Source organism: Poecilia formosa, unplaced genomic scaffold, assembly GCF_000485575.1.
Source record: "Poecilia formosa unplaced genomic scaffold, Poecilia_formosa-5.1.2 Scaffold187, whole genome shotgun sequence".
Taxonomy (NCBI): domain Eukaryota; kingdom Metazoa; phylum Chordata; class Actinopteri; order Cyprinodontiformes; family Poeciliidae; genus Poecilia; species Poecilia formosa.
The window spans coordinates 67,684-83,045 of NW_006800126.1; the positions used below are offsets into that span (position 1 = coordinate 67,684).

General features: G+C 38.4%; 1 protein-coding gene across 1 annotated transcript in view; it reads left to right on the forward strand.

Annotated features, from left to right (window-relative positions):
• The first annotated feature begins 8,850 nt into the window (after positions 1-8,850).
• Positions 8,851-15,362, forward strand: part of LOC103147693 (uncharacterized) — a 7,714-nt gene continuing 1,202 nt past the window's right edge. The window contains exons 1-6 of the mRNA XM_007566159.2: positions 8,851-9,165; positions 9,387-9,574; positions 9,682-9,838; positions 9,928-10,055; positions 10,194-12,080; positions 14,319-14,438. Of these exons, the coding sequence (XP_007566221.1) occupies positions 10,994-12,080; positions 14,319-14,438 (1,207 nt within the window). The 5' untranslated portion in view covers positions 8,851-9,165; positions 9,387-9,574; positions 9,682-9,838; positions 9,928-10,055; positions 10,194-10,993. The remainder of the gene's footprint in view (positions 9,166-9,386; positions 9,575-9,681; positions 9,839-9,927; positions 10,056-10,193; positions 12,081-14,318; positions 14,439-15,362) is intronic.

Here is a 15,362-nt window from a genome sequence, read left to right on the forward strand (position 1 = left end):
TCCGTGTGGAGCACTCAGCTGAATTTGGAAATAAGGAGCCGGAGAGGGAAACTGGGAGAATATACAACTTCCTCTCTCTCGTCAACTTGGCCTGTCATCTGAAGGAGTGCCTGTAGAAAATGTGCTTGAGATGATTTAGAAATACAGTTTGACAAGTTGGAAAAATGACAAACGCTCGCCGGCTGTTCTTACATGCGAGGCAAATTACGTTTTCAGACATATGTAATCTGTTCAACTGTATATTTCAGAAACAATATGAAGTGGAAAAAAAAAAGGTGACGTGTCATTTGAATGTTTTAAAATTAAAGACGAGTCAGAATATAAATATCCTGAATTTTTATTCGGTTCTTTGATAAAGAATTGATATAACTTTGACAGCGTGAAGTCTTCTGGAAATAATTCTTTGAGCTTTTTTTATTATTTTTTTTTTCATAAGTTTTTTTTTGACAGAGTGGCATGAATAGACTAAGAGTAGTAATATTTCCAGACATTTTTCTGAGTTCAGGGCCGGAGTTCTGCAGGCTTTTTATAGTTTTCTGAAAACACTCCATGCATTTTCATTTGTTTGTTTGTTTTCTTTTTGTTGAAATGTAAAAGTTCAATTCTTTTTCAAAGAACCTGAATAAATTTTACCTTCTTTTTTAAGAACAGTTTTTGTTTTCCATTTATTCTCCCCTCTGCTCCTAGTGTTCTCTCTCTTCACAGAAGATGCTGATTATTTGACTGCAGTGACAGAATACTTCGCACATTATCACAACGAATACTGTGCTCCCATTCACCTGAAATTCACATTCGAGAACGACAGCATACGCAACATAAGTGAATTCTACTTGAAAACTGGGAAAAAAAGTCAATTGTACTTTTGCTTTTTAAGATCAAAACAAATTAATGCATTAAAAATGGGATCTGGTTACCTTGGCAACTGAATGCAGACTGGTGAAGAGTTCTTGCTGACCATCGAGTCACAGTAATTTCTAAGACAGAATCTCCAAGTGCTTGGACATAGTTTGTTTAACACTGTGTACGTTACTTAATCAATAAGACAAAAAAGAAAATAGAATTTAAAATAAATACTATATTACAGCAGTTATAATCCTTTTTCATGCACGCAGGATTTACTCCAAATTTTAACATTGCACTGACAAACCTTTGAATTTTGCCTTCAGGAAATGTTCTGAATAGTTGCGACGTTGTTCATGTCCTGATAAAACTTTTGGTCAGTAAGTTCAGTATTACTGTCTTCAATTGATTTTTTGCCTTTTATGGTGTAAGAGTCCCTTTCCTTCCATTTCCTCCTGCCTTACCCTATCCTACCTTACACTCCTACCCTCTGTGCCAAACTGTGCCAGATTGTCAGATTCGTTCCCCCTTTCAGATTCCTAGTTGCTATGCTACCACTATTTTCTTGTTGGCCTCTCCCAACTCCTTGGTTCTCTTTAACTACAAGGCTCTGACAGAGCCTCTCTCAGGTCCTCAAGCCACTTCATGGTTCAGCTGCTCTATTTGCCGTGGGAACTCACTTCAGCCACAGGAGATTACCTCTTCTTCCCCACCTCCCGCCCGTTTACCATAACCCACTGGCCTTTCTGCCCTGGCCTATATACAACAACCAGCCTGTTGAAGCAAATACCAATCGAACACTTACCAGAATCGACTCCACTATTGCTTATCCATCCTGGGATCAATGGTAATTCCCATGTGTCAGTAGCCATTGTAACACAATTAAGGTTATAATTCAGAATACTCACCATCAGTGTTCCTACGGCTGTCCCCTCTTCTCAAAGAATAAAAAAACCCAAACCTCCTACATCATAAATAAGGTCATGATGAATGTATTTCATCTATTGCCAAACCTTTAAGCATCACCTTCAACACTGTCTGACACAACATTCATCAAAATGTTACAATGTAAACTATGGAGAACCCCAAGATCCAGTGTTAGGACCCACTTCATTTCTCTATATCTGTTGGATCGCTTACCATTTCTTTTGATAACTAAACTTTTTCATTTTTATTACCTCCTGATGACAAGTTGAAGTGCTTTTCAACTGGATGTATGGCAGAACATTTTCTTCAGATAAATCTGGAGCAGATCCTTAGGGTGATAAACCCAACCCACCATTTTAAATTCTGTCCATGAACCGTCACTTAAAAGAAAATCAAGTTGTTATGTTGAATTCAAACCAAATTTTCACAACCCATGTTAAAATGTTTCAAACTATGTGTTTTACCACCTGAAGAACATTGCCAGAGTTTCACCCCTTTTCTCTCTCAGTGCTGTGCAAAGACTTTGATACATGCTTTTATAGTGTGTAGCATTGATCACTGTAACACAATGCTTTCTGGTCTTCCTGGGAGAACTATGGCTCCACTGAAACTACTTCAAAAAAAAATTCAGCTGCAAAAATGCTGACAAGGACCAGAAAGCAAGCTCATGTAACACATATTTTATTTTTATTACCGCTTTCACCTCTGGTGCAGTCCTTCAGAACAGCTGAGGGCAGCTGATGGAGTTGATGTTTAAAAATTCACTGTATGTAAATATGTCCCACGAATATGTTTATTGTCTACTTACTTATGGTTTCAAGTTTTGCTGTCTTCTAGATTTTTTTTCCTCACTACACCTTGATCAGTTCCTCATTGTTTGATTGATTGAGAACGATGACTAAAGTCTGTCTCTGTTGATGATTCTAGGCCTTTATTTACTGTAATAGGAGTCATTGTGCTTCAACTGCATATTCTACATTCGTACCGAAATCAGTACAAACTCTTGTGTCGCAGGTCAAAAGGTCATTGGGGTTACATGTCCAGGAGAGAATGCCAAAGGTCCTTTTTGCCAACGACACTCTCCAGCTCATTCTTGGGGGTCCCGAGACATACCAAAAGGGGACTGATCATCTCTCCAGCTGATTAGGTCTGTTCTTATGACAGTAGAACATGCCTGGAAGGTCATCCAGAAGGTGGTCTTAATCTGAACAACCCCAACTCAACCAATTTCAATGTTAATAGCACTAGCTGTGTTTCCATTAACCATAGATTTGCACAAATTGAAATTCCGACAATAAATTAATTAAATGGAAACACCAATTTAGAAAAGCTTTGCACTTTGATTATGTTTTTCTGGCTACCAAAATAGATGTATTTCACAAAACTGCAATGGAAACACTTTCCCCACATCATGCGAGTCACGTGATCAACAGCCGGATGTTGCTACTGGCAAAAACCACGAAGAAGACGACAGGAAGTGATAGGAGAATGACAGTTTGTACTTTGGACAATGTGCAGCTGGCTCCACCAGAGCTCTCACAGCATCACTCAGTTTATACAATGTTGTGTGTCATTCTAACGTGTTGAATCCGTTGCTCTTCTGGAAAATCGGTCACACCAATTTTCCCAAAACGCTCCCAAGTAAACAGGATTTGTTGCTCTGACGCCTGAATATGATGCCGACATCTCCTTTGATGGCTGATAGATGATGAGCGCTAGCACCATGGCTGAATTATAAATATATTATATCTAACTCTTTACATCTGTCACTGCTTTATCGCATGAACAAAGTTATTCATGAGTGATTTAAATTTTATTCCTTAATGGAAACACCGCAATTGCGAAATTGTTCTTTTTTTGACATTAGCAGAATATCAACAAAGATTTATGTAAATTTATTATGGAAAAGCAGCAATCAAACCAATGTATAGCCATATCTCTTGACCATAGGGAAGAGTTGGAACATTGAACCATGTCGCCAAACGACAGTAGCTCATTACGTCCCAAACAGACGTACACACATTGCAAGGTTGGTCTGTATTCACGCCAGAAACAAACCACACTAGAGTTTGTTTGGAAGCGGACCCAGACTTCCTCAAAAACCAAGTGTCAGCTTGGTTGTTTGGTCCGCACCAGGATTCGCTTGAGCGTATTCACACCTGCACACACTGTCCGGACCAACAGGGGAAACTGACGTCTAAACGTCTCAGGTGTGAAATCAACCACAAACCGCTCCACTTGAAGACTCGAAGAGAACATCATCATGAAAGATGAGCCTTGATGGTCTGAAACCAGACGCCTTATTCTCCACAACTAGACGTTGAGTTTCTTTTCATGAACACTAAAGAAAAGACAGGAGATTCGGGGTGAACTGGGGTTCGTCCAGCGCATTCTGGGAGCTCAACTTTGTGCAGAGAATCCAGAGACTGTTTTCTCCAGAGTCTTCTGTTTTGGTTAAAGAAAATCTAATGAACAACCTGGAAAAGCATCTTTGGTACTCCATACTCCAACCCACACGTTAATGACACATTAAACTCTGTGAGGGTAAAGATCTGGTGTATGTTACCGCAGTCAGGATCATTATTTTGCAGCATCTTAAATTGAACTTTCTCTGGGATTCTGTGAAGAATGTCACTGATTAGAAGAAAAATAGGTCAATATTCAACATGAAAACATTAGATGCATGAAAGGATCAGTAAGCTTTCCAGGTAGACTGCACTGGAAACGGTGGGGGGGGGGAACCCATCAAGTGTCATGACACACTTCTGACATATATTCCCGCTTTCAAGTAAAAGAAAAAAGAAAAAATCTTTAATTTGCCAGAATTGATGGAGAAACGAGACACCGGGAAGCGGAGAAAAAGCACAAAGATTGAAACACTGGGAGGGGAAATAAAAAAGGCATTTTGATTGACAGCCATTACGCCTGCCCGTTTCCTGCCACACACAAGCTTGCTGACCCATCCGACTGCTCGCCCGAGGCCTCTGGGTAGACAAGCAGAGATGGCAGCCCCACTTAAAGAATGAGAGATGATGAAGGGGCGGACGGCGCCCAGGTCGCCTGTTATCTGGAAAAGTCTGTGTGCAGCAGGAACGCCAACTCAAGTGCTGCAATTTGGTGGGTATTTGTTTCTGTTTCAGACACAAGTAGCATATTTTAGACGAGGTTAAACCAGAGCTGCAGAGAAGACAGGGGCATGCATTGTAGATCAGTGATGTAACGAATTTAGACATTCTTGATCAATGCTTCATTGTCTCTTCAATTCTGCGACAAACGGTACGAATGAATACTCTCAGTAATTAAATTTTAACCGATCGTAGTTTATTCGCACTTGCAGATCCAGAATCCAGCTCCCTTTTTTTGCCCCATTACCATTAGCCTTAATCTGCAGCTCCTAATCCGACCACAATCACAGCTGCAATTTACATTTGCTCCCTGCAAACGTCCAGCCGGGTCCTGCTGACGTAAATAGGACATAATTTAACAGTGCTGAAATATAACTGCATCCAGGGCAGTTCTGTAGGCTCCTGCTGGAAAATCCTCACAAAAATATAATTTATGGATATACTATTGAGTGTTTCTATGTACATTAATGTGTTTTTTTTTTTTTTTTTTTATTTGTTGTCACCTTCCTAAAATAATGGCCTAAGTCTTTTTTTTTTTTTTTTTTTTTTTTTTGCCCGAAATGATTTTGGTAAAAAAAAAAAAATAAATACAATAAAAATCACCAAATCTTTATTGCCTAAACATGATTTTGCAGAAAAAAAACATAAACAAAAAAAATATATGCAGGCCATTTTTTAGGAAGGTATGCATATACATGTAGATATTTCATGTGAATTCAAACATTAATGATAAAAAAACAGGAGAAAACAACATTTAGAATTTTCTGTAAAATGTCATTAGAAATGTAAAAAAAATTTGGAATAAATTAGTGCACCCACATATTTATTCCCACCAAAAATCTCTTAAATCAGACATAGACCACATGATTAGGCCATGCTTCTCAGCATTTTCACTCTGTTTAAACCCCAGACATTCAGCTTGGTGTGCTCCTGACTGTTGAAGTGAGCGTGAACACCATGGATGGACCCGAAAAACTGCCTGAGGCCGTCAGAAAGAAGATCGTTGGAGATAAGGAGTCTGGCAATGGATATAAAGAGTTGAAATCAGCCGTTCCACTCTATGGAAACCAGGTTCCAAGAGGAGGAAATTCAAAACAACTCGCCATCCAAGCAACTTCTCCCTGAAAGCAGATCGCAGGACGCTAAAAGCCTTAAAAAGTCCTTCAACCTTCAACAGGCTGTTCCTGCTCTTGTAGTGAAAAAGCATGCCTAAAAAATATTGCAAATGTTTAATTTTCACAGAACACATTTCCCCTCCAAGAGAACCAAAAAGGTCACTCAAACGTTTGTCAGAGATGGTAAAAATGTTGTGTTTTTTTTGTTTTGTTTGTTTGTTTTTTTGACAAACAGCTCTATTAGGACATGGATGTTGTTGACCAAATCCAGCATCCTGTCAAAAAAAAAAAAAGAAAGCAACAACCTGACCCTACCTGGAGTAGCAGATGCCACGGTTTAGGGATGCTCTGCTAATGACGTAGGAACCGGCTCCGCAGTCCTAACGTCTTCCTCAGAAAGCACATTTATTTTAAACGAGTAAAATAAAAAGGTCAATTTTTCATGTTTACTTGTGAAGAAATATATTTCTTGTATGAATTAAAAAAAAACTAAATCTAAAAATTAGACATTAGCAATTAGTGTTTATTTTTAAAGAACAGAATGTTTAATTTTTTCACAGCATTTCACATCTGTAGACGAAAACGACAACCAGGTTTAAATTTGTGTTTATTAACAGTAACTGTCATATAAACCCCCTAACCCAGAATAAAGCATGCAGTAGATCTTTGTCTAATAAATGCATATTCAGTAAAATGTGTGGCTGGAAATTACATAAAAACAATGACAGACATGAACATACTCAGCGAGATTTATTATGAGTCTAAATTGTTGAATTTGATATTGTTCAGCTTCAGACCAACCAAACTTTAAAAAACAAAAATCCTTTCACACATTTGATATTTTCAAACAAGAAAAAAACGGCCGTTTTGAAACCTCTCAGCCTCTCTCTGTGTACTTATGTTCCCCAAAACCGATTACAGCAATTTCCCACGTTTCAGTACGACTAAGTAAGATCGATGAAGTCGGGGCAAAATTTCTCCCCACCATCTTTTAAATTAGCCTGTAGTCCATCTCCTGCACACAGCTGGTCCTCCGACTGTTCGGTCCCTTTGTGGGGCTCCTGCTATGAATCCGTGCTCCGGACCCTTTGAAATCCCCCTTAACTTTTTCCCCAGGAAATCTTTGACTCAGCTGCTATTTGCAGTCTTTTTCATGTGGTTCCAACTTTAGATTCTTTTTTTTCTCCCCCAATTTGTAGAAGTTTTGGAGAACAGATCATAACAAACTATTATTGGTGAAATATGTCCTTATATGAACTGGTTTAATGCAGTTAAGTAGGAAACATTAAAAGAAAAAAAAAACAACCAACTTTTAATCTGAAGAGGTACAAAATTTAAATGACTGCACATATTTGTTTTAAATCACACGTGAGATTATTAGAAGGACCTCAAAAAATTTCTACTAGGGAAATGTGACTCGGATATGGAAGAGGATTAGGGCCACTGGGGAAAAAAAAAAGAATTCTGACTTTAATCTCAGAATTCTGAAAAGAAAAGTCAAAACTCTTTTTTTTTTCCAGTGGCTCTAATTCTCTTCCGTCCTCGGACATTTGTGTAATTTCTACCATTGCTTCTTAGGTAATGGTTCAGAATGTATAGAAACTTTGAATAAGCCTCAATGTTCTATTTCTTTTTTTTTAAATAACGTGCTATCAAACATAAATGTAAAGTTTCACGCTGACTCATAAAACAGAATAACTTTTTTCCAATTTAGCATTAGCTCGTTATTCATTTTTTCCTTTTTTTACTGATTGTCTCATTTGTTTTTAGCCCTCCTGCATTGTTGAATGAACAGTGTACAATGGCTAAACTTTATTATTGCAGGCAAATATATATTTTATGCACATGGAGACATATAGTAGTGTACCACCAGCGTTTTGATAAAGAAAAAAGAAAAAATAGCCACACATATCCATCCTGATTGTGGTTCTTTGTCTCTCTGAAAAGTGAAACCAGTTTGGGTGAAGCCACTGGTATCAATGAAATATATGAAGGGTAGATGAAGGCATCTGTCAAAACTTCTCCAGCTCGTCCTTGCATGACAGGCTCCTTTTGGAGGACTGCACTGGGACTGAGGTTCCCCCCTCCGGGTCCACTGGGCCCTGATCAGAATCTCACAGGAACATTTGATTTTAACATGGCAAAAAACGCAGATTAATCAAATAAATCTGTATTTCTTGGCTTCGGCTGCTGGGATGCACTTAACACATAAAGTTGAGACAAAGAACTGAGTTTTTTTTTTTTTTTTTTTATTGGCACGAATGTGAATGTTAAGAATCAAAACAACATGATATTGTTATTGTCTGGTCTCGGTTAATATGTTAAAAAGATTTGAGCGCCAAGGCAAAAGAAAAACAATCTGCCAGGAACTGCCAGAAACGAGAAAAAGAGATCTGTTAGCAGTTTGCTACAAGCCATCAGGTATATGAAGGTACTCTGGTCAGATGAGTCCAAAATGAATAGGAATCCGCTTTGTTTGTCATGTTTGTGCGCACAAACAAGAAATTTTGACATCAACTTTGCTCACAATTAAGACATTTTTAAGAGGAAGACAAGGCTGAACTGGTGCAAATATGCATGCTATCAGTCTGCACAGCAAATTCGGAAGTGTCAGATTTCCAGTGCAAGTGTTGTACGTTAAAAATACGGCATCAATCCAACACTTGTTGACGTTAATTCAACAACATGAGTGTTAGTTTCCCAAAGGAGTTGCTAGTGTTCATCTTAAACAGCCCTACTGTGGTGCTGATTTCAGAATTAACGCCACCTGCTCCGTCAATTCTAACTGTGAGGGGTTTGCCTGAAGAGCTGGGACAGCAGTCTCATAGTCGTGTCTGGAGCTAACATTGCTTGTTATGAGATAAGTTTTGGCATATTTTTATAGGCGCTTTTATTTTCCTTTTGCGCAAGTGTCTCGATTAATACATGTCGTTTTATTACTTTAAGTATTTGCTCTTGTATGATAAATGTATGCGTTTAAATTGAAGTGTAGCAACTATTTTTCTGTATGGTAAATAATGATGAACATATATTAAGATAATGGGTACGTTTTTCTTTTCTTTAGCGCATCATGTTGGTGAGATTTGGAGAAAAGCAGAAGTTTGTCAAAGTGGCTGAGAATGATGATGGTTATAACTTCAGCACATTTCTTCATCAAGGTTGGCATCTGTTTTCATGCAAGTACATAATGTATGAGTGGACTACTTGCTATGTAAAACCTTTTGAATTAATTTAAAAGGCTTGTATCATGGAGTTTATGATTGCTTATTGTTATGGTCTGTGAAGTACTTTTACAAGGTGACTTAAAATGTTGAAAATTTTCTGTTAAATATTTATTGTAATTTTTCAATTAATGCAAATACATTATTCTTTTAATCAGTCATTGAGAAGCTACATCTTCCACTTGAGACTGAGCTGGAATTGACGGATGAATCGGGGACAGAAATTGATGCAGACTTGTTTGAGGATCTTTTGCAAGCAGGTAACCTTACTGTTACTGTGACAGCTAAGGAGTTTTCTTCAACGGTTTTGGATGTCTTTCCAAGATTTCTCAACACTACTGGACTGGTAAGACAAACAGCTTCTTATTAAGAGTGAGTGAATTATCACTCATAGTATACATTTAAATCTGAAATGGTCCAAAATCTTTTTTCTTTCTTTCTTTTTTTTTGTAGATTGACCAAGACTTCACCATGATGTTTGGAGAGGAGATGTCAGGCAGATTGTTGGGAAAATGACCCACCATTTTCAAACCTAAGATTCTGACGGAGTGCAGAAAACAGACTTTGAATGTGCACATTGAAGAACTCTTATCTGTGCAACATGACACAGGTTGGTCTGGTTAGTTTGGCACACTATTCTTTTTAAATCGGTGGCATATTTTTTGGAATGCATGACATTTCTCCTGTTTTTTGGTGTAGGCTGGGACGGAGGCCTGTCAAGCATCCTTTTGTTGGTTCACCTCCTTCCCCTTACCTCCAAAGGACATAAGAGAAGATCCAAAATCGGTGCATGTCAAGCTGTCGACCATCTTGTGAGATATCTGCAGGTATGCAAGACATCCACTGCTGTTACTCTGATTATCCTACTTTCCATGTTGAAGTTTTCCAATTGTCTTGGTTATCTGTTTGGATGTGTATGTAATATATATCATTATTTATACTTTGATTTTTCTGAATATTTTAAGATGGGAACCAATGTAGAAACCTTCCTTGCTGGTGTGGAACCGGGTCAGCCCTTCCTTCTGTGTGTGGGTGAAAAAAGGAGCAGCATTCAAAGATACATCATCATTGATCACAAGGCCATCCCTTGCAAGGGAAAAACATCCTTGGCAGCTTTTGATGAGCTCTTCAAGTCACACTTCATCTTCAGTATTAACTATCATGACTTACTCAACAACTTCTATACATTCATTCAAACCACTGTTTTCAACATTGATGTGGGAAGCACCAAGGAAAGTCCCAGAGTGAAGGAGCTAAGGGCAAGATTTATGCACACTTAAGGTAATAAATATCCTTTGATGCAAATATGTTTATTTATTTTGTCTGTAAACCACAACACAGAAGTTCTGTATTGCTCTGTCAGCGTTTAAGACTCCTCCATGGTCTATATCCAGCAAAGAATTTACGCTTAAGATATGGACAGTCTGGATGTTTTCATTTTGCACATATTCAGGTTTTAAAAAGCATCTTGTTCAGTTCTATAGAGATGTTGCTTTGACTAAAGGGTTTGACAATGTGGACACTCGTAATGAAATTGGTGAGGCCTCAACTTCACAGGCGGCCAGTACAAACCCTCCCCTGACTTCTCTGCCCTCTGTTGAAAATCATATGTTAAGCATGTTGTTGCCTCTGTTGTTGCACAGTTGCAAGCATCTGGTATCGCTGAGGGCACAGTCCAAGCAATGGTGGGGTCCATGGAGGAACTTGTTGATGACATTCATAGGGAAGTGAGAGAGGAAGTTCTCAGCTGTATTTCAAAAATTCAATGCACAGGTTTGATCTTCGCAGAGATCAAACAGGACTTTACTGTCAGGTCCCTGTAACAGATAAATTTGTGTATATGCCTATACTTGGAACTCTAAAGTCCATATTCAGGAATACTGACTTGTGTGAAGGTTTTTTGCAACCCAAATTTCATGAAGAAGGCATTTATAAAGACTTATGTGATGGTTCATACTTCAAAGAAAACATATTGTTTTCCCAGAAAAAACATGCGCTACAGATTCAACTCTATTTTGATGAGTTTGAGACAACAAACCCCTTAGGTTCAAAGAATGGTATTTACTCCATTTTGAGAAACCTTCCCCCAAAGTATAATTCTGTGTTGATGAACATATACGTTGTGGCTCTTTTTCACTCACAAGATCTGAAAATGTATGGCTTTGATGACATTTTAAAGCCTCTTGTTGATGATCTTAAAATCCTAGAAAAACAAGGAATTCAAGTGCCTTTCTCAGACTCACCATTGTTTGGTTCTGTAGTACAAGTAACGGGTGACAACCTGGGATTACATGGACTGTTTGGTTTTGTTGAGTCCTTCAGCGCTACATACTTCTGCAGATTTTGTTTGACAAGTAAGGATGAGTCACAGTCTGTCTTTACTGAAGATGAGGCTTGTATGGTATTTCGTACAAAAGAAATGCACGGAGAACATTGTGCAGTTCTACAGGAAAATCCTTTGTTGGCTTCAATATTTGGTGTCAAAAAAACATGCTTACTCAATACATTGCAATTTTTTCACACTTCTGACAATTATGCTGTGGACCTAATGCATGATTTACTTGAAGGTGTAGTACAATACAAACTCAAACTTGTCTTTCATTACCTTGTCAACCAGAAATACATTTCTTTGGAATTGTTGTCACAGAGGATTCAAAGTTTCAACTATGGTTATATTGAGAGGAAAAATAGACCTAGTGGGTTCAAAATGGATGAGGCTAGCAACAGTCTCCCAACATTGTGCCACATTGTCATATTGTGTGATTTCTTTCATTTATTTATTTATTGCAAACCAGTGCTGATTTATGTGTTGAGCTTGTTTGAAATAAAAGTACATTTAAAATTCTACTTGTGTTGCTTTGTGTATATTCAAGTAGCATCTAATGTTTTTAAGTGAATTTGGGCATTATAGACCGCCATTATTTTTAATAAAGTTTTATTTGCTCTACTGGGTTTTATTTTGTAGTGAATTGACAGAAAAGTGGGTAATGAGAGAAGGGGAAGACTGGGAAGCGAACCCACGACAGCTGCATTGAAAACTAGAGCCTTCATATGTGGGTTGTGCTTAACCCCTGGGCCATCACAACACACCTTGCCAATAGAATTTTAAAACTCAGATTTCTACGTTGTTCTATTCTTTACACTGTTCTGTCTTAGATTAACACATTTATAGTGTTAACTTTTGACAATATAAACTAGTTTGTGGGTAAATTAACACTGAAGTGTATTTGATTTCAACTACTGAGTGTTGATTCAACTCTATCACAAATAAAACTTTCAAAAGTGTATCTTCTACACCATCCAGAGTGGACACTTTAAAAGTGTTGAATTTAACTCTGTAGGAGTTGATGGAACACTTCTAAATTTGCTGTGTGGGCACCCTGACGTTTAATTGTTCAGAGAAACAGAGAGAGAGCTCTGTGGCACCAACATGAAGGTAAAAAGTCAAAACAGTTTGTGTCCAGGATGTGTGGGATCTGGGAAATCACCAGATGAAATAGGAAACTAACAATTAGGCTGGGACAATCCATGTCTTCAACAGATAAAGGAAGGCTAGACAATAACGTCAGAAAAAGCATATGTTATGTGCTGTATTGGGAATCTGTGGCAAAGAATTTGAGCTTGAGCTATTAAAGAAAACTGGACAAAAAAAATGACAACCTCTCGATGGGTAAAGATGGTAGAAACATAACCCCAAAAGACCTGTAATTCCAGGTCAGCTGTGCAACTCTGTACTTTTTGAGGTGTGTGCAAACATATTACCACTTACTGCGCCTACAGTTGTTTTTTTTTTCTTGCTAACACAGTTTACTGCTCAATTTTCGTAATCTTTCAGGATCAGGCCTTTATGGTGTGTGTGGGCGAGCAACAAGAGAGGAGGTGAAGGAGCATAGAGGCGCCTAATCAGTGTCTGTTATTAATCTTATCATTTACACATGGGGAGACAGCTGTTAAGTGAAGAAAATGCCCATGAGGAACTATTTTTCCACCAACGTTTGGCGCCCCCTCTAGCGGCACCCACATGCGTTGTGTATAGTGCATACCAACTTTTTGTGCCACCGATTCCAGGACTCAGTAGGATTGAATGCAAATTCTCACCACCTTGTCCTGATGCTGATTTGATCAAATGCTCATAGCCATCCGTCTTTTCCTTTCACCTTACAGTTGTTCAAATCCACAAAGAAATTTAGATTTGTCTATCACAAAATGTGAAAACGCTAATCAGATGTGAATACTTTTGCAAGGTACCATCTGAGCTAGCTACACGTCTCCCCCTATTACTGCGTGTCCTTAATTTTTCTCGTCTTCCTGCGTCGCATTTCTTTGCCCCATTTTCTTGAGTTTTTTTTCTTCTCCGGCACTTGGAGATAAGATCTAGCCTCTCTGGAGCCCGTCTTAAAGATCCCCACTGTCATCTCAGCTTATTGCTGCCTTCTGGGTTGCGCGGCACAAACACAAATACGCTCATGTACACACATGGCCTCCCACTAATAACAGGGGCAGGGAGACGCAGCCCGGATTCAGGGACTTGTAAACACACTTTCGTTCTCCCAACAATTCTCTTTGATCTTCAGCAAACAAAACAGTTTGCCTGACGCGTTCGCCGCTTTCCGTCTCTGAACTTGAACCCGCCGCAGTGCACTTCTCCCACTTCGATTTCCCAGCCCATAAATAAAGCACACTTTGGTTTTTCCCTGACTGTGGCGCTCTCCGCCGTACCGATAGCAGCGCCACGTCTGTCACATCCATTAACTCAGCGGCGTTCAAACAAGTTCTGCTCAAACGTTTCTGCAGGCTGCATGTTTACATCTCAAAGAAATCCGTTTTGCATATGGGTTTTATTTATAGCAACACAGGGTGTGCTCCTTATGCTTTCCATAAGGATTTAGTGAATTATTATAACTCAAATCTCTGCATAGCTCCATAGTGGCTGCTCCTCTTAAGAGGCGAGTTCAAGCCCAAGTTAGGGCTCCCACTTCCTGTGTTCACAGAAAGAGAAGCGGAGGGAAAAAAGGAAAGAAAAAAAGAAATCCTGCCCTTCAGTTTCTGGATCCCATGGTCCATAATGATCTGATCTCTGTCTCCCATAGGCGGGCCGTTGCTGTGGCAACCTGATGACGCTCTGAGGCAGGATCAGGAGGAGAGGGAAGGAGGGAGGGAAGAGGGGCAGGCAGATGAAGGAAACGGCAGCCGCACCAAAGATGGGTTGGGTTTGAGCAGATGACTCACACGGAGAAATAAATATAGAACATAAACGAAGAGTGAGGGAAAGAGAGAAAGCATTTGCTGTCTTTGCTTTGACCTTCCTATATATTTTGTGAAGGATGGTTGGCTATGTTTGTGTTCATCCACATAAATAAAATTATTTTGATTCCCTCTTGACATCACTAATTGGTTGAATATTTGATTTTATGTGTATGTAATATATATTAATTTTACCATTGGATGGCAATTGTGGTAAGTAAACCATGAAAACAAGTTTTCATTGTTTAATTGAATAAAAATATTTTTAACTGAATATGTGCCACTGATTCTTGGAGTTAAAAGCAGTTAGAAATTTATCACTGCACCATTTAAAAAATATATTTTTAACAGTTTGAAGCAAGAAGTTTACATACACTGAATAAAAAGACATAGACATGTTTTTTTTCTCCCCTCAATTCCTGCAGTTAAATAAGGAAATATTCCAATTTGCTGGAGGAATTTTGTTTTGTAGTTTTAACAATAAAACAATGAAGCGACAGGTTTACTAACTGAGGCTCTTCTTAACTCAACTTGACTTATTTGACAGGACAATAAAGGTCAAGAAGGTCAAATTAAAAGTTGGAAATACAATTAGATTGCACGCAGAAGTCAGAATTTGGTATCAGAAAAACATTATGACATTGGATTGTATGAAAAAAAAAACTCTTTTGATACCTTTTACCTGTTTCAGGTATAAAAAATAAATCTTATTAATAACAGTCTTATTATTTTTTGTTAACTACCAGAGTAATGGATAAGATAAGAAAAGCAAAAAACCTGAGTGAGTGTGATAATCCACAAGGAAACCTGTACTGATATGGACTGAAATGGCACTCAGCAAAAAAGAAGTAATTATTCCAAAACAGTAAAAAGACCTGCTATGCTTTCAA